At 40.1% G+C, this 20,687-nt stretch overlaps 1 protein-coding gene across 3 annotated transcripts; it reads left to right on the top strand.

Moving 5' to 3' along the window:
* The first annotated feature begins 1,822 nt into the window (after positions 1-1,822).
* On the top strand, positions 1,823-19,917 carry LOC143031795 (uncharacterized). Of its 3 annotated transcripts, none has more exons than XM_076196078.1 (2): positions 1,823-2,419; positions 17,291-19,917. In XM_076196078.1, exon 2 carries the CDS (start codon positions 17,431-17,433, stop codon positions 18,805-18,807), a length of 1,377 nt encoding a protein of 458 aa, XP_076052193.1. In that variant the 5' UTR covers positions 1,823-2,419; positions 17,291-17,430; the 3' UTR covers positions 18,808-19,917. The 3 variants fall into 3 exon arrangements, with proteins under 3 accessions (XP_076052193.1, XP_076052191.1, XP_076052192.1); XM_076196076.1 differs by having other exon boundaries at positions 17,287-19,917; XM_076196077.1 differs by having other exon boundaries at positions 2,416-2,540; positions 17,287-19,917.
* The last annotated feature ends 770 nt before the right edge of the window (positions 19,918-20,687 follow it).

Below are 20,687 nucleotides of genomic sequence, written 5' to 3'. Positions count from 1 at the left end.
ATTATCTGTTGTTGTGATTATTGCTGCATGAGAGCGTGTAGTGTTAGTGTTGGATAATGTGATGCTGTTGAGTGTTTTGTACAATTTGCTGGTGTTTGTTTTGTGATCAAGTGTATTGATAAAGTTTTGCCAATTTTGTGTTTTTTGTTCATGTATTTTATTGGCAATCACAGTGTTTAGTGTTTGTATTTGGTCTGCTATGTTTTGAGGGATAGGTGTGGGGGTATCGTGTTTAAGTGTGTCACGTTGTCTGATGAGGCCTAGGATTTCTGGTGTGAAGTTGGGGTTGTGTGATTTTCTGTTGCCTCTAGGGATGTATCTCTTGTCTGCGTTTTGTATGATTGTATTAAAAGCGTGCACAGCATTGTTTATGTTTGTGATTGGTGTACTGTTAAGTGTTTCAAAATGTTGTTCTGTCTCTTCAGTAAAGGCTTCCCAGTTAGCTCTCTTGTAATTGGTGTAAGTGTGTCTGTGGCCAGCTGGGGTGCATCTTGTTTTGGTGGTGATGATGATTGGAAGGTGGTCAGAGCCAAGGACTCCGACCACTCTCCATGATGTTGTTGGGGTTAGGCAGGGGGAGCAAAAGGTGATATCAGGAGAGGAGGGAGTGTAGAGGGCTTGGTATGGGATATGTGTATGATTATGCGTGTTGTTCATGATAGTCAGTGAGTCGAATTGAGTCTGTATATCAAGCCCTCTGTCTGTGTCAGGGTTGTCGACATACCAGGCAGACGACTTGGCGTTGAAGTCACCACCCATGATCAGGTTGGGGATTGAGGTTAGTTGGCTAAGTTGAGGTCTGAAGGTGTTTGGAACTGTGGGGGATGATTGGGGGGGAATGTACATGTTAACTATTGTCAGTGTTGAATTGTTGCCTGTGCGGATACGAATGGATTGGGTTTCTGTTGTGTTATCTGTGGTAGGGAGGAGAATTTTGGTTGTGGCACTTGTGTCCACAAAACAGATGGAGTGGTGGATCAGGGTGATGAGTCCACCGCCATTGCCGTCAGTCCGGTCTTGTCTGATGGTGGTGTAATTATGAAATGATGGTGTTTTGTGTGAGTGTCTTAGTTTTGTTTCTTGTAAAATCGCAATGTGTATGTTGTGTTGTTTAAGAAAGTGTTCAAGTTCATGTTTTTTAGTGTTAATACCGTCAATGTTGTGTTGTAATATGTTGATGTTGTGTGTTTTGTATGTGTTGTATGTTGCCGTTTGGGGTTGAGGTTGGGGTGGTAGTGGGGAAGGTGTAGGATCTGGGTCAGAGGGGGGGGGGGAAGGAGAGATCGGGGACAAAGGAAGGGGAGTACTAATCGGGGGTAAGGGCAAAGGGAAATTGGGAGTGGGTAAGGGTGTTGGCTGTGGTTGGGGAGGTGGGAGTGGGGTTACTGGAGGGCAGGTAGAACATGTCCAAGTGTTTGTGTATTGGTTTGTGTCTGCAAGTGTTGTACAAGTGAGGTGGGCCCAGTTTTTGCACATATTGCACTGAACTGAGCCCTTTGTCTGTCTGCTCGAAGTAATGGGTTTAGAGCATGTTGGGCATGTGTAGTTTGTGGTGGGCCCAGGATTGCTCTCTACATCTCCGGCTAAAAGTAGAAGAGGGGTGATCGCCGGAAAATCACCCCTCAGTGCAGAAAAAAACGTAACATTGTATGTTGGAAAAAAAAAAGGATTTTGGTACTCCCCCAGGTAGGCGTAGCTCCTCCTTGGGGATCGGTGCCATCTGCGTAGAGCTGATTGGCCCCCAACTCTTGGGGTTGGGGGGTGGTCCCACAACGTAGACGTTGCAGCTCCAGGACCGGTATTGTACTGTTGTCCAGTATGCTGTGTGTACTTGCACTACTTGGGCCTTCACTAGTATTCTCCTTTGAGTTATTTGTTTTGGTGTGTCGCTTGTATGTGTTGGTGAAAGTGGGTTCGATGCGTTCAGGGAGGCACTTATATCTCTTGTCAGTTTGTTCGTTTTTGTGTTTTTGTGTTTTTTATCCTGCCAAATTAAAGCGTCTTCCGCCTCCTTTGTTTCGTTCATCGCTACGTCGTCGTCCCCGTATATCTTATCAAAACACATTTTACACGTGCATTTTCTGTTTGTTTTTATGAAGACATGATTTGATATAGGGGAAGCCCCTTGCAAAGATAGTGGATCCAATTAGGGCATCCATTGCAGCCTGTGGTGTGATCAATGTCTCCGTCCGCGCCACACGAAGCGCAAATATCTGTATGTGATTGGGCGGAGGCAGCGGCCATGAAGCTTTGTGCGTTCGACGCTTGATCGCTTGGGTTTGTTTACGAAATTGGATTTGCGGGGTTTCGCTTATATGAGGCACGCACTTCACATTCACTCTCACTCGACTGGGACTTTGATGTTGTGCGTGTGTGTGTACTAATTTATTGGATAAACTCTTCAGAACAAATATTTTCGGTAAGTAGGGGTAAACCATGTCAAAGCATTTCTAAAAGTGCCTTTGTACATTTGAAAAAAAATTGAAATAGTTTAGACATTTGCGTCACGAAAGTTGTAAGCAAAGAAGGAAACCACACAGGTAAGGAAAAGATTATTGTAGGCGTTTGCCAGACAGTGCCTACATGATTAGATTGATGCCTGGAAGTTGCAGTCCATTATGGCTGTAGCTGTCTAGGTGTTGGGTACTTTAGAATGCTGTAGGTTAGTAATGAGATCAAATTAGGTCTTGTTCTGTTGAAAGAAAGCCAGCGTTTCAAAAATTGTAGAGGGGGCTGTCAAATAACAATAGCCCCTTAAGAACTAGGAAGTAGTTAACGGTATATGCTGATGTTTTACAACAATTCCAAGTACTGAATAAGAATTTTGACTTAGGTGTAGAATTAGGTATATGTTAAGATGCATGCTAGTCTTTTCTAATCACCGCTGATGTTACTGTTGATTTGTGGTACTATTCATATCTGGGGTTGAAAATACTGAGAATGATAAAGCTAATTGTGATACAGGTAAGAATTGCAGACTTGAGATTTAACATAATGTAACCTTACCTAATTGTTGGTAACTGTAAAGATGCTCGTCTTAGTGTTTTGAAAATCGTTGCTGACGTTACTATGAATTTATTGTATTTAAACATGGGCTAGCAGATGATATAGGGAAGGGTTGCAGACTGGCAAACATATTTGTGAATACCTAAAATTATGTAGAATCATAACTACATTATTGTAAAAGATATATATGTATGGAAGAGAATGAAAATGATCTTGTATTAACTTATCTCGTATTGAATACAAGAAACAAAATGAACAAATATAATTGAAAAATCTATTTGCCATGAGGGAGAGAGGGACTGGGTAGGTTATATATGGTCAGAGTAGGAGAATACTGTGCTTGATTTATCGTTTATTTGAACAGTGTTGTCATTTCTTTCATTAATCACTGGCTTTGCATGCTCCTCTAAATTGCAATACTTATTTCCCAATGCAGTCCCCAGATGGGGATGGGGGTTTCGTACAAACAAGTGATTTCCAATTGAAATGGAACACCCAATTTGGTCAAATCAACAGGAAAACTGTTGGGAAAAAAATATATGGATCATGTCAAGAACAGTGACACCAATGATCCTCATCTAAAGAATGGCTATCCCAACATAACATAACCCAACCCACAGTATTCCCTAATTCAGATAATGTCAAGATTAGCGAACCCAACATATCTATATAAAAAACAGCAAACCTGATTATAGTAATGTAAAGAGTAACGAACCCAATAATCTTTTAAAGAATAGTGAACCCTACTGTGATTGTGTTCTCTAATCTTAGGTATGGTCAGAATTGGAGAAAACTGCTTGTCTTATTGTTTATTTGAACAATGTTGTCCTTGTTTCTCTCATTAATCACTGTCTTTGCACTCCTCTTTAATTCTAAATACTTATTTCCCAATGCAGTCCCCAGACATGACTGGTATGGGGGTTGGGGTTGGTACAAACAAGTGTTTTCTGATTGGAACAAAAGACCCAATTTAATGAAGTCAACAGGAAAACTGTTGTAAAAAAAAAATCAAATCTAATAGCCTGTTGGGTGTTTTGTGGGTATTGGGATTTACATCCTTAAGTGTAGTGTGACTTTGGATAATGTAATACATTATTTTTTCACCTAATTTACCTCAAGTTCATTATGTGAAGCTCTTGTAAACCAGTAAGGTGATATTTTCTTAAGTCAGGTATTATGTACAAAATGCCACAAGACAAAGGTAATCCCTGTATAAAAACACAATTGCATATTTTGCACTTCTATTTTATTTCCTAATACAGAAATAGAAAACTGTACATATAAAATTAAAATAAATTAAGGTGATGACGTTAAAATGTTGATGTTCCAAATTGATAGATAGATAGATAGATAGACTTTATTTGGCAATAAATCAATGTACATGAAGTGCAAATAATGACAAGAACACATAGTTCGAAATAATAAATGTAAATTGCCGAGGATAACACAAAAAGCATGAACGCTTATTTCCATTGTGGTCCTCATCAGGTAATTTTTCTACATTAAGTCACACGGACAAACATACATAGGGGGTTGAGGGGACCAGAGACACTCATGAGTAATACCAGTCAGTACACATATGACACATAAACATTGTTATAGTTTTGCTAATATTACTGAAATGTTTGTACACATAGGAACATTGAGTCCAAATATTTGAGCACCATCCAAAAGGAACATTGCATTAGGCAAAGGAACAACAAAATAATGTTAAACTGTAACAAAACAGTATGAGTGAGTACTGTAACGGAGTAGTACCATTAATAATATACTGCATTTTTCTACATCTGTATCAACATGTATGAGTGAGTACTATATCAGAGTAGGACCATTAATGATATACTACAATATTCTACATCTGTAACAACATGTAGTTATAGTGAATCCTACACTGCAGCTAGGGCTATGTATTAATTAAATCTAACATTTTACCTGAATCTCAGGATGGAGTGGGCAATTACTATGAGTAGTACATTATAACCTGAAGCACCAGAGGTAGGGTACAGGGGACCAGTACTCGAATGAGTAAAACAACAAGGAGAATGAGGAAAGAGGTCAGATCATAACTGTTCTCGGAACCTACCTGAGACATATGCCATATTATGACTGGCAAAACAAAGGTGGAAACCAATTTGTAAACATCAATCATTGTTATGCTGAACTAAACTTCTGAAAAAAGGGGGGGAGGGGAGGTCAGAAACAGTTATGAGTGAACGCAGATATGGATGGTATTACTCATGGAATCAGGTATCCCTCACTAAGCTAGTAGTACACAAAATCAAGGCTGTTCTCTGTCCATAGCTGAGACATATAGTAACCCTTGACTTTTTTCTTGAAGGTAACCTTGCTATTTGTCTTCTTAATGGACACAGCTAGTGAGTTCCATAGTTGAGCACCTGTGAAGTGAAAACTGTTTTTGGTGAAGGGACCTGCATTAGGTACAATAAGAGACTCTTGACTGTTCCGGGTTCGGTTCTCAGCCGATAATGTAAAATTACAGCTCACATATGAGGGAGCAGAATTATGAATGACATTGTAAACCTGGTTTAGTTTCAGCTGCTGGACACGATATTTTACTGGTAACATTCCTACCTTGCTAAATTCTTCAATACCAATATGACTACGTTGATGTAGGTTTAGGTATGAATCTAATTATCTTATTCTGTGTAACCTGTAGCCGGGACTGGTTTTTTCAGATGTTGAAACTGGTACCTGCAAAGAATTCCTCATTTGATCTTGGGAGGCTTTTTTGAAAGTTCTTTTACTCCCATCTCCGACGTTTCTATGTAGGTTGGCAGGTTGCATCCTGTGCAATTATTGGCCACATTATTGTCTTCCCTTTTTAGGGAATTAATGGGTGTCCATACAGAGGAGGTATTATTTTCCAACCAAGAAAATAATAATGATAATAATGAAATAAAAATAAAATGAAAAATACAATAATAGTTGTTCCGCTTTTCATACTTGCATGATGGCTTTATATTATTTTGGTCATACTCTGATTTAAGACTTCATTTCTAATCAGACAATTTTAATGGTTTAAAAGAAATTGATCTATTCTTGTTATCATACTATATATCCATTTAATTTTTGTATGGTTTTAATGAATATATGAAATAGAAGTGCAAAAATATACTTTTTGTGCAATTTTGATCAATGAAATAGAAGTGCAAAATATAATGGTGATTTTATCCTTGATGCATTTGAATTGTTTATTCTACATCTATAAAAATTGTTTTATAATGATAAGCAAGAAAATGTAGGATAGTAGACATTATCATGTGGCATTTTGTTGCATATCCTTTCCAACTTGTCAGTTTCTGTATTAATGACCATTTCTCTCATGATTCTATAGATGGTCAGTAGGTCACCTATTTTTCTTCTTTGTTCCAGAGTTGGCATTTCCAACTTTAACAATCTCTTCATATGACAGTTTTGAATTTGTTGGGGCCATATTCGTAATTGCTGTTCATATTCTTTCAATTTTCTTTATATTCTTTTTAGCATTGGGTGTCCATAATGTTGCTGCATACTGTACTCCAGTTTTGGCCTTCTCAGTGTGATTACTAGTTTCTTTACCATTCCTTTGTCCAAGTAGGTAAAGGCCCCCTTTGTTGGTCATAGCAGTTTTTTCTATCTGTTTTTCAGGTGCCATGTCCTTTGTGATAATCACTCCAAGGTCTTTTTCAGAACTCACTACTTTCTTTACTTCCTTTTTACCGATTTTATATTGTCATGATATTCTGTAACCCGGTTTACAAATATCCTTTTTGTAGTGACAATTCTGTATTACAGACATTTTCTTAGCTAGTGAAACTTCACAAAATTTATTTCAATGCTTAATGGAGCAAAAAGATAAATAAATAAAAAATAAAAATATAAATAAATAAATGGATGAATAGAATAAAATAAAAATACATACATATACCAAAGGCTTTTTCCCCTTTACACGGGGAGTAGCCAAAAAGAAAAAGGCATAGAAATCACTCCCAACTATTTCATTTACCATATATTCCACTTCCCTCAACCCTCCTCCCTCCCTCCTGTCTTGGCACCTCGTGGATGACGGGTCATCCCTGCATCCTGTCCACTGCCCTGGGTCAGAAGCAGTGTCGCAAGACACAGCACATCCACAGCAAGGCCACTTCATAAATTCAGTGACCCCCTCTTGGTCCCCTCATGCAGAAAAGGAGAAGATGGGGAGAAATCCCTTCGGACTGCGTCAAGTTTTTTCTCATACATGCTTCCATACCCCCCATCCCCCACCCACTCCCCCTCATGCATCATAGCCTCATCTATACACAACCCTTCTCCATTCACCCCTATCTTCTGTCCTCTCCTGTCCTTCCCCTACAGACATTCCTCTCTTTTGTAAAGCCCCTTTCACCCCATCCATCCATCTCATCCTAGGACACCCACTCATATTCACTCCCTCCACCTCCACCTTCCACACTTCTTTTACAAATCTTTCTTCACTCATTCTTTCCATGTGTCCAAACCATCCTAATACTCTTTCATCAAACCTATCTTCCAGCTCCCTTTCCACCCCTGTTCTCCTCCTCACCTCCTCATTTCTCACTCTATCTACTGTAGCATAGTAACCTGTATCATACTTCTCAGACATTTCATCTCAAACACATTCAGACTCCCTCTCTCTTCCTCTCTCATGTTCCATGTTTCTGCCCCATACATTGATGTTGGCACAATCACTCCTTCATATAACCTCCTCTTAGCATCCATTCCCAGATGTCTATTTCTCATTACACTTTTTAATCCACCAAGGCATTTACTCGCTTCTCTCAATCTACATTCTACCTCCACCCCCACTCCTCCCTTTCCTGTCACATTCGCACCCAAGTATCTGAAACTATCCACTTCCTCCAGTCTTTCATCCTTAATACTCACTTCCAGCCTGCTGTCACTCTCTCCCCTTTTACATCTCATCACCTTACTTTTGCCCACATTTATCTTCAGCTTCCTTCTTTCACACACCTTCCCAAACTCTGTCACTAACTTCCTCAATCCCTCCTCTGATCCTGCTACAAGCGCAGTGTCGTCAGCAAACAACAGCTGGCTCACCTCCCACTTTTCTCCATTTTCTTTAACCATCTCCAACCCCTGACCCACTACCCTTCCATTCATCTGTCGCACCACCCCATCCAATTATAAATTGAACAACCAGGGTGATATAGCACACCCCTGACGAAGTCCCACCTTTACCTCAAACCATTCACTCTCTCCATTTCTAATCCTAACGCAAGCTCTACAATCATAAAAACTCTTGACTGCTCTTAACAGCTTTCCTCCTATCCCATATATCTGCAGTATCTCCCACAGTGCCTTCCTGTCTACCCTGTCATAAGCCTTTTACAGATCCATAAAAGCCCAAAAAACATCCTTCTCCTTTCCTATAGCTTTCTCACATATCTGTCTTACCACAAAAATCTGATCTACACAACCCCTACCTGTCCTAAACCCACACTGTTCCTCACCAATTACTCCCTCTGTTCCTCTCCTAATCCTCTCAATCAAGATCCTCCCATAAGCCTTCCCAACTACACTCAACAAGCTGATCCCTTTGTAACTACTACACTCACACTTGTCCCCCTTTCCTTTGTAAAGCGGAACTATACAGGCACTCCTCCAGTCCTCCGGTACTCTACCCTCTCTCCAGCAAACATTAAATAACCTCACCAGCCAGTCCACCATAACTGTACTTCCTTTCTTCAGACATTCTGCATTGCATCCATCCAACCCAGGTGCCTTACCTGCTCTTATCATCTTAACAGCTGCTTCCACTTCATCTTTCCCTATTTCTCCTCCATTTTCCTCACTCATCACTCATTTTCTTAGCACTTCCCACTGCAACTACCTTTCCCTCCCTATCCTCCTTCACATTTAGCAACTCCCTAAAATACTGTGCCCACCTTCCTCTCACTGCCTTCTCTTCCATTATCATCTCTCCATCTGCACCTTTTACCTTTTCTTCTCTACTTAATTCACCTCCTCTTCCTCTTTTAATTTCCTTCCAAAACATCTTTTTTATTGCTTTCAAAATTTTCTGTCATACTCTAAAATAAATAAATAAAAGCATGGCACAGGTAGAGAATATTGTTAGGGATCTTACAATTTTTAAGGTTATCATTAAAGATTGTACTCTGTTAAGTTATCTAGAGAAAAGATGTAATCTAGTGAATCTATCACTGGTGTGTCAAGTTCAAAAATTGAATTATTTACTTTCATTGGGAAGGGCATCAGTTTGTACAGGTTGAATCTAAATTCAGAAGCGAAAAGAACCTCTGTTATTATTGAAGAAACACTTAAGTGTGCAGTTTACAAGGGATAATAGAATGGTATCTTTACTTCACCAAAGAAAGGTTGGAAATTACAATCTTTCTTAGGTGAGTTAATTATCCTTACAAGTTGGGGCATTGGGAGAAGGGAGGACATGACCAGAATTTGCAACAACTAAATTTTGCACAAAGGATTCCAGGACACACAGGATTCCGATCCATTACTTTGAGGATAATTGACTTGCATATTAATTTTGTTTACCTTAAATAACTTACATAATTCTTCCAAGATTTTGTTGTTAAATTCAGCAGCATTGTCTGAAACTAAGATCTTGGGAGCTGTGGAATTACAGATTCGTTCATATATTACTGAAACAATTGTTTCGGCTCTCTTATTTGGAATGGGTTGTAAAATACAAAATCTTGACAGATAATTAATCAATGGCAAGAAACACATATATCCCTTTTCAGACATAGGTAACTCAAGCATTTTACTGGTTATAACATTTACTACAGATCCTGTATCAATAAATATTTGAATAGGTCTTTTGAATAAATTTACTCACAATGATGTGTCCTACAGAAGTCCTTCCAATTGTTACAGTAAATGAGAGAGAAAAAATCTCCTGTGTTGTTGTTCTCTTTGTCATCCCTTTTCAGTACACTATAACGTCTGTCCCTCTAAGGTTAGCTCTGTAGTGTTGTTTTATTTTGTGTCTTCTGGGGTTTTTACTCCTGTTTCTGGGTGAATACAAAAAAAAATTGGCATTCCTCTACAATCCTGTGTTCTATGTCCTACTCAATTGTGATACAAATAGAAAGTTGGGTTTCTACAATGATATTCATCATGACTCATATTTTCAGTTCCTGCAAATAATCTCATAATAACACCCAAGGAGTTCTGTGATGGAAATTTACCACTTTTTTTTTTTTTAATGTCTATCACAGAACTCCTAATAAAGACAACCCCGGAGTATAAAAAAATACCATGTCTTGATTTTGATAAAATGTACTGGGGACAAACGGGACGTGATCTACTTACCAGGATAAAAGAACATAAAAATTCATGAAAATACGGCCAAGAAAACTCAGCTGTATTCCTCCACTCAAGTCTTTTAGATCACAGAATAGATTGGAAAAATGCAGCCCCACTCAGGGCACGTCACTTGAAGTTTACCTAGTTCCCTTTTGTAGCTTTCTCCTCTGTATATACGTTCTTGTCTATGTACCCAATAATTGTAACTGCTGAAGAGGACCACAGTGATCGAAATATACAGTTTACACTATATCTCAGCTTATCTTTCTCCGAGAGTGGGTTTAAGTTTTATTTTACTCTTGTGTTACGACATCTACGTTACTTGATGTGTGTGTGTATTATATATATATATATATATATATGTATATATATATATATATATATATATATATATATATTTATATATATATATATACATTATATATATATGTATATATATATATATATATATATATATATATACTGTATATACAGTATATACAAGGTGTTCAATATTTACATGGGTGGGGTGGTGTGAGAGGTAAATGCAAGGGTAGTGGGTCAGGGGTTGGAGATGGTTAAAGAAAATGGAGAAAAGTGGGAGGTGAGCCAGTTGTTGTTTGCTGACGACACTGCGCTTGTAGCAGGATCAGAGGAGGGATTGAGGAAGTTAGTGACAGAGTTTGATAAGGTGTGTGAAAGAAGGAAGCTGAAGATAAATGTGGGCAAAAGTAAGGTGATGAGATGTACAAGGGGAGAGAGTGACAGCAGGCTGGAAGTGAGCATTAAGGGTGAAAGACTGGAGGAATTGGATAGTTTTAGATACTTGGGTGTGAATGTGGCAGGAAAAGGAGGAGGTAGAATGTAGATTGAGAGAAGTGAGTAAATGCCTTGGTGGATTAAAAAGTGTAATGAGAAATAGACATCTGGGAATGGATGCTAAAAGGAGGTTATATGAAGGAGTGATTGTACCAACAGCACTGTATGGGGTAGAAACATGGAACATGAGAGAGGAAGAGATAAGGAGTCTGAATGTGTTTGTGATGAAATGTCTGAGAAGTATGATAGGGGTTACTAGGCTAGATAGAGTGAACTGAGGAGATGAGAAGGAGAACAGGGGTGGAAAGGGAGCTGGGAGATAGGTTTGATGAAAGAGTATTAGGATGGTTTGGACACATGGAAAGAATGAGTGAAGTAAGATTTGTAAAAGAAGTGTGGAAGGCAGAGGTGGAAGGAGTGAATATGAGGGGGATAAATAATGAAGTTAGTAAGTTTGCGGACTACACTAAAATAGGACACCTGTTTAGGTCAGGAGACGACGCAGAGATTCTGCAGGATGATCGTAACAAATTATTTACATGGTCGGTGAAATGGCAAATGAACTTCAATATCTCTAAATGTAGCGTGTTAAACGTAGGGCTACACAACCCCGAAAATAGATGGAGCTTAGATAACATGCTTTTAGAGAAAACTAAGTGTGAGAGAGACTTGGGAGTTCTAGTGAGTCCGGACCTTAAAACCAGTAAACAGTGCATTAGCGCTAGGAATAAAGCTAACAGAGCACTAGGTTTCATTGCTAGGACGGTAACGAACATAAGGGCAGAGGTAATTATTAAACTCTAGCTATAGTTAGACCCATCCTTGACTATGCGGTACAGTTTTGGTCTCCGTCCTACAAAATGAACATCAATTCACTAGAATCAGTACAGAAAAGAATGTCCAAAATGATACATGGACTCAGAAATTTGCCTTCCGACAGGCTTAGGCACCTGAACTTGCACTCTCTGGAAAAACGCAGAGTGCGGGGTGATCTAATAGAGGTGTTCAAGTGGATCAGAGTTTTTAACAATGGTGATGCAAAGTAGCTCGTCCTCGTACCAGGGTGGGGATTTACGTGCACTACGTGGTCCCGTCTGTTGCCTGGAGTTCGTGAGTAGTTGCTTGCATTTTCTTTGTAGACAAATTATCTTGTTTAGTTCTTCAAAGACGTTGCGTACGATGAATGCTTGGCTGCACCAATACATGTGCAAGCACGTAATATGTCGCACGGAATTCTTTAGATGTAGTCTTTAGTTGCGTGCGTTGAGTGCTTCTCTCTGGAGACGTTTTTGTTGCGTGCGTTAAATTACGTGCGTTCTAGTTGCGTACGTTAAAGGTTCTTCTTCTTCGGAGATGTTTTAGTTGCGTGCGTTGAGTGCTTCTCTTCGGAGATGTTTTATTTGCGTGCGTTCTTTCCCTCGGTGCCGCTACTCGTTGCCGCTGTTGCCGCCCTTGGGGTACTCACTTATGGAAATGGCGACTCGCTTCTTTTAGTTACTGTAGTCTTTTGTCAAGGAGAAAGGAAATGTAGTAATCTTCTATATCTTATGGTAAATCGAATTGTACACAACGCTCTCTCCTTGAGGTTCTTCAAATGAATGAATCCCCCCAAAAACACGTATGCAAGATTCTACGTGATCTTTGCAGTTACATAAGGATTTCCTTAGTACAATGATCAATTTATATTCAAGATTCTCCCCAAAGGGCGTGATTTTACATTCGTGAACCAATTGAATTTTCTCCATCCTTTCGCCAATCAGATTCTTTGTTTCAAGTCTATACGGCAATATTGTTTACTTGGAATAATCTCGAGACCCTGCATAATTCTCACTCAAGTTACAAAGGAATGTCGTGTCAGCAATATTGTAAATGTACACTCTAGGTCCCTGGCTGTTATTTACAAACAAGATGGAAAGGCGTAACGCAGCTCGGTCGGGCTATTGTTTATAAATGACCTACCCGTCTTCAACCCAACTCTCTATAGTTTTTATTTTTAGTTTCCTCCCAGCCTCTTACAATTTGGACTTTTGTGAAAGTTTGTCAAAGGTTATTGTTTCCAATTATGCCATTGTATCCTACATTATACACAGACCCCCTTTTTCTTGCCTGCCATCGATCTCTTTGAAGTGTTTATTCAGCCTTTCATTTCTCCCATTAAGCTCGTTTGATACGAGTTATTTGTTCCCCTCCCCCACTTCGTTTTGGTTGAAGCCAGACTGTATTTGTATAAACTCGTGTTGCTCGTATTACATGCTCTTTAAAAGTTGGATGTCAAGCATTATATATTTTTCAGGTCGAGGGTAAATATCAAAATTTCCTGGGAAAGGGTATACTAAGATCTCGTATATTCATCATATGATAGAGTCTGGTGAGGCGTCTGACACAATATCACGCGATGACACACACTGGAGAGAAGCCTTTTAATTGCGAACAGGGTGATACAGTTTTGCCAGGACAGTAAGTGTGCTCTCAAAGACCACGTGATGACCCACACGGGAGAGAAGCCTTTCCAATGTGACCTGTGTGGTGCATCTTTTTCACGAAGTGATCGTCTCAAACATCACATGATGACCTGGAGAGAAGCCTTTGATGCTTGACCTGTGTGATACAACTTTGTCACGAAAGAGTGCTCCTAGATATCACGTGATGACACCCACTGTAGAGGAGCCTTTCCAATGTGGTCTGTGTGATGCATCTTTCTCACGAAAGGGTTTTCTTAAAGAACACATGATGACCCACACTGCAGAGAAGCCTTTCAAATGCAACTTGTGTAAAGCAGTTTTTTTTTCTTCAGGAAAGCGTGCCCTTAAATATCACACAGTGACCCACAGTGGAGAGAAGCCTTTCGAATGTGGCATGTGTGAATCTGCAGCTTTCTGACAATAGAGTCCTCTCAAATACCACGCGATGATGACCCACAGTGGGGAGAACCCTTTCCAATATGACCTGTGTGATGCAACTCCCTCACGAAAGGAGCACCTCAAACGTCACATGATGAACCACACTAGACAGAAGCCTTTCAAGTGTGACCTGTGTGACGCAGCTTACTCAGAAAGGAGTGCTCTCAAATATCACATAATTCTAGTGTCGCTGACAGTTCTGTATAGAATTATTTTTGACTATGTTTTTATGTAATGTCTTTCCTCGAGTGAGTCTCAGGGCAATATACCTTCGGTATTGGTTTGTAATATTGCCAACAGTTATAGCTGGTACACGGATTGGACAGTGCCTCATGTCGGAGTTGATCTGGCAACTATGTGTTTGTTTACATTGTAGTGAAAGAATAGAAAAGGGTAGTAGCCAACACCATTATAATGAGCAGTTTTCCAATTTTGGGGAGTTTCCAATATATGAACTGCATATGGTTGTGTATTGATATGACCAACTAAGTAATCAGTGACCAACATTAACAGTAGTCAAGTGGTGGTTGTTGGCGAGTAGCACGGATACATGCATGTGCACCTCAAGGTTAGGCGGCGTGTTAAGCAGTATTTTGCTCTGGGAGACAGGGCTGGGACACTGTCAACGGTGTGGGTGTGATGTGCATACATGTTTATGAGGGTAACCATTTCTATTTACAAAGGATTGAAAAAGAGAAGTATGCCGACAGGGGACCTTTTGGCCCATAACTAGGCCGGGTGGGAGAAAACAACTATAAATGAACAAATAAATAGAAATAGTAGTAACGTAAATAATGAATGGGTAAAGTTAAACAATAAACAAATGTGCGATCAAGTGCAAGTTCAATTCACCCGGGGAGCATCTTTGGTTATTAGAAATCAAAATCTCAGAAGGAACCAGCAACTTGGGTTCAAGTCGATGACTTAGCGTCTGCTCATTGAGAGCGTTTACGTGATGTGCAAAGTCTGATTTTCGTGGTAAGACGGATATGTGAGGAAGCTTTAGCAAAGGGTTAAGATGATTTTGGACCTTTTAGTATTTGGAAAAGGGCTTTGACAGGGTAGACGGAAAGGCACTGTGGGAGGTTTTACAGATGTATGGGATAGGAGGAAAGCTGTTAACAGCAGTCAAGATTTTTTTTTTTTACAAGAGTAGTACAGCCTGTGTTAAAGCCATAAGGATCAATGAGAGGATATCACAGTTCAAGCAACTGGGATACCACTTTCTTGATACTTGGTTTCTCTTTTCTAGGTGTCATGACCTTTATGTTTCTGATATAATCCACCGAACTCGCAGAGGCAAAGATGTTCTTACAAAGTGGAGTTCCTCAGGGTTCCTTTCTTTGGCCACTTGTATTCATAGTATATATCAATGATATAGACCACGTACTGAAATCTATCGTGTCCAAATTTGCTGGTGATACAAAACTGTGGAATGGCAAATGATCACTTAAACTAATGGTCTGAAAAGTGGCTAATGGAATTTTACACAAATGCAAGGTTATGCACAAAGGTAAAAATAACAGTACGATTACAATTTTTTCTTTTCTTTTTTTATAAATTCGTTAACAAAAGTGGATAGTGAAAAGGATCTCGGGCTAATTATCAGTAACTATCTCAAATCATCTAAACAGTATATTTCAGCCTCTGAGAAAGCAAACAAGATTCCAGAACTGATTGCGTGATCTTATGACTTCAACCACAATTGGAATATGCCGTTTCCTTATGGTCACTGACTTTCATTGAAGGGATTGACAGATTGGAAAGAGTACAACGGCGAGCCACAAAACTGATTCCAAATATCAAAAAGGAATTATACGAAAATCAATTAAGACATATGAATCTATTTTCCCTAAAAAGCGTAGACTCAGGTGACTTGATGCAGGTCTAAGATTCTGAAGGGAATGGACAACATTAAAAGTGACATTATTTCACACTATTGGTTGTTATTTCTCAATTTGTTTATTATTATTTATCTGTCCATTTATTATTTACTATTTACCTGATAGGTTATAATCTAACTTTACCTTTTTATCTATTCATGTTTTTTTTTCTCATCCGACCGAGTTATGGACCAAAAGGTCTCCTGTCGGTATGCTTCTCCTTTGTAGTCCTTTGAACTTGAAAGTGGTTTGGTGTAGGGGTGGGACATGGAAGCACCCACTCAGCAGTCGGGCGTAGTGTACCGCATTGGATGTTTGGATTGTGATGCAGATTACATAGGAGAAACGTATAAGAAGCTCGCCACTAGAATTGAATAACATAAACGGGCAATTAAACGGAAAGATGCAGCCTCAGCACTTTATTAACACATGAACGAACTACAGCACAACGTTGACCAAGAAGGAGCGACAGTGGTGCACAGAGGCAACTCGAAGAAAAGGAGATTATTCATAGAAGTGTGGACGACAAAAGAGATTAGCGTAAATAGGTGCATAGACTTAAATCCAGTATACCTGGGCACTAGGAACACAATGGCAGAAAAAGATAAAGTGAGAGAGTACAGGGTGAACGAAGGTCACAGTGTGTATGAACGTGATTTAATTTATTTCCTTTTTTCGTGCAAGTGTGTATTTCACTTGTACAAATTGCATTTGTATTTATTCTTTTGTTAACATAGAAAGTTCGGCGGGACGCTTTGTCTTCCTTTTTGATTGCCGTTAGCCCAAAAAGTCATCTGCAAAACACTCCCTATGTGATGTGCGCAAGATTTTGACAGCAAAGCAAGTAGTGTGCCTCTGCGTTAAAGGTTGCTTCAATTGGTGTAGTTTTTCATTGGTTCTGATTGCCGCTGCCAAATTGGTAGATATAGATAAGGTGACGTATCAAACGTGTTCAGTGTTTACATTCTCTCATGTCAGACATGCAATTACTATAGACATAAACCGTTAGTCGATAAGATAATCTTAAAAGTTTGTTTTAGTACTGGTTGGTTGAAGGGCAGGTTTGAGTCTACCCTAACCCCCCCCCCTCCCTCCATGCAGGTGACGTTGCCTCTACGAGGTGCATCGTAGGTAATTAATAATTACTCCTTTGAGTAGGAGAGAAGTATGGAATTTCAACCCACAACTAGGCTAACAAAGCAAACACTGCTATAATGACCAGTTGACCATTTTGATAATCGATTTTACTATGTGTTTTTAGGCAAACTATTCTTATAATAGAGGATGGCATGTATGAAATGGTTTGTGTACAAAACACCAACAGTCCTACTATTACATATCTCTAAAAGTTAATCTCATTTTTTTTTCAGAAAGGTATCAACAAAGAAAACCCGATGTAGCATCGATAGCTCGGCTATCTCACAACTCATTTTAAACATCAAGTGATGGCCCACACAGGAGAGAAGCCTTTCTAGTGTGACCTATATTTTGCCAAAGATTGTCACATATATCACATGATGACGCACATAGTAGAGAAGCCTTTCCAGTGTGACTTGTGTGATTCTGCTTTCTCACAAAAGCGTTATCTCAAATGTCACATGATGAGCCACACAGGAGAGAAGCCAATTCAGTGTGATATGTGTGATTCTGCTTTCTCACAAAAGCATCATCTCAAACATCATATGATGACCCACACAGGAGAGAAGCCATTCCAGTGTGACATGTGTGATTCCGCTTTCTCACATAAGGGTCACCTTAAAAGTCACATGAGGACCCACACAGGAGAGAAACCATTCCAGTGTGACATGTGTGATTACGCTTTCTCAAAAAAGCGTGATCTCAAACGTCACATGATGAGCCACACAGGAGAGAACCCATTCCAATGTGATATGTGTGATTCCGCTTTCTCACGAAAGGATGATCTCAAACGTCACATGATGAGCCACACAGGAGAGAAGCCATTCCAGTGTGGCATGTGTGATTCCGCTTTCTCACTAAAGGGTCGTCTTAAACGTCACATGATGACCCACACAGGAGAAAAGCCATTTCAGTGTGACTTGTGTGATTCTGCTTTCTCACAAAAGCATAATCTCAAACATCATATGATGACCCACACAGGAAAGAAGCCATTCCAGTGTGACATGTGTGATTCCGCTTTCTCAGGTAAGGGTCTCCTTAAAAGTCACATGATGACCCACACAGGAGAGAAACCATTCAAGTGTGACATGTGTGATTCCGCTTTCTCACGAAAGGATGATCTCAAAAGTCACATGATGAGCCACACAGGAGAGAAACAATTCCAGTGTGACATGTGTGATTTCGCTTTCTCACAAAAGCGTAATCTCAAACGTCACATGATGACCCACACAGGAGAGAAGCCATTCCAGTGTGGCATGTGTGATTCCGCTTTCTCACGAAAGGGTGATCTCAAAGATCACATGATGACCCACACAGGAGAGAAGCCATTCCAGTGTGACATGTGTGATTCCGCTTTCTCACGTAAGGGTAGTCTCAAACTTCACATGATGACCCACACAGGAGAGAAGCCATTCCAGTGTGACATGTGTGATTCTGCTTTCTCACAAAAGCGTAATCTCAAACGTCACATGATGACCCACACAGGAGAGAAGCCATTTCAGTGTGGCATGTGTGATTCCGCTTTCTCACGAAAGCGTAATCTCAAAGATCACATGATGACCCACACAGGAGAGAAGCCATTCCAGTGTGACATGTGTGATTCCGCTTTCTCACAAAAGGGTAATCTCGAAAGTCACATGATGACCCACCCAGGAGAGAAGCCATTCCAGTGTGATACGTGTGATTCAGTTTTCTCACAAATGGGTGATTTCAAACGTCACATGATGAGCCACACAGGAGAGAATCCATTGTAGTGTGATATGTGTGATTCCGCTTTCACACAAAAGGGTGTTCTCAAATATCACATGACTACCCACGCTGAAGAGAAGACATTCCAATGTGGCGTGTGCAATAAAGCTTTTTTCCACGTAAGGATCTTCTCAAACGTCACGTCACATGATGACCCATACAGGAGAGAATCCATTGCAGTGTGACCAGTGCAATAGACATTTTTCGCGAAAAACTGTTCTCTGTGAGTGCTATTTGCAATAGCTTCACAGACTTGTACATCGGTTATCATGCTTTCGCGGCTAGTGATCAATAGATCGAGTAAGTTTCCATGTCTTGTGGGCTCTTTTACATGTTGAATTAAGTATTTGTCAGCGAGAAAATCCATCAAGCGACTACCTATATGGCCGTGTGGGGTCATCCAATCAATGCTTATACAATTGATATCACCCATTATGAATGAAGTCCCGGTTGCAGAAACTAGACAGTTCTTGAAACAACAGCTTGTCTTCTGCTGATGATAATGACTGGCCTATATATTGCACCTACATTCATTTTTGTTTATTTGTTTGGATTAGTTCAACCCACGAACTATCATATGCATCCTGTTTCACTTTAGAGCAGAAGCATGGACATTGCTCCTAACGCACAACAGAACACCCCCACCTTTCTTGTGACTTATATCTTGATGAAAGTTTTGCAATCCCACAATTTTAAATTCAGCTTCAAAGTCTCCACCATGTCTCGGTTATTCCTATTATATCGAGATTTGCGCTTTTGATATATACGCCTGTATTTCTTGTATGTACTATATAAAATAAAAAATGTGATGGTTTGTACGGAGCTGCCTAGTGTAGGCCTTATGGTCTCTTGCAGTCTCCTTTATTCTTATGTTGTATGTGTGATATAAAAAGAGTTATATTAAAACATTTTAAAAATGTGAACTGTTGTGGTATTTTTCCATTAACCTCTTCGGTACGAGTCAAATGATCGCGGGAAGCATCAGCTGCCTGATGCACGATGATGCATCGCCATACTCGCGTTATACAGCAGTATTACTCGTTGCCAGAGAAGTGACATCGAACCCCAAGGGTTTCTAACAAAAGATTAGAAAGGCGGAGCATGCCGGCATGAGACCTTTTGGTCCATAACTAGGTCGGATGCAAAAAAAAATAGTAATGATAAATACATATACCAAAGGCTTTTTCCCCTTACACGGGGGGTAGCCAAAAAGAAAAAGGCACAGAAACCACTCCCACCCATTCCATTTCCCATATATTCCACTCCCCTCCTCCCTCCTTCTTATCTTACCTTCTGGATGACGAGTCATCCCTGCATCCCGTCCACCGCCTTGGGTCAGAAGCAGTGTCGCAAGACACAGCACATCCACAGCAAGGCCGCTTCATAAATTCGGCAACCTCCCCTCTCCGTCCCCTCATGCAGAAAAGGAGAAGACGGGGAGAAATCCCTTCGGGTTGTGTCAATTTTTTTCTCATACTTCCTCATCCCCCACCCACTTCCCCTCATGCATTACGGCATCATCTATACACAGCCCTTCTCCATTCACCCCTATCTTCTGTCCTCTCCCGTCCTTCCTCCACAGGCATTCCTCTCTTTTGTAATGCCCCTTTCACCCCATTCATCCATCTCATCCTAGGACACCACCCCATATTCACTCCTTCCACCTCCTCAATCCCTCCTCTGATCCCGCTACAACCGCAGTGTCGTCAGCAAACAACAACTGGCTTATTTCCCACTTTTCTCCATTTTCTTTAACCATCTCCAATCCCTGACCCACTACCCTTGCATTCACCTCACGCACCACCCCATCCATGTAAAGATTGAACAGCCAGGGCGACATAACACATCCCTAACGAAGTCCCACCTTTACCTCAAACCATTCACT

This window comes from Oratosquilla oratoria, chromosome 12, assembly GCF_046742065.1.
Source record: "Oratosquilla oratoria isolate Oo_2021 chromosome 12, ASM4674206v1, whole genome shotgun sequence".
In the NCBI taxonomy this organism is placed as follows: domain Eukaryota; kingdom Metazoa; phylum Arthropoda; class Malacostraca; order Stomatopoda; family Squillidae; genus Oratosquilla; species Oratosquilla oratoria.
The sequence above is the reverse complement of the archived record's forward strand: the minus strand, read 5'-3'. Positions and strand labels throughout refer to the sequence as shown.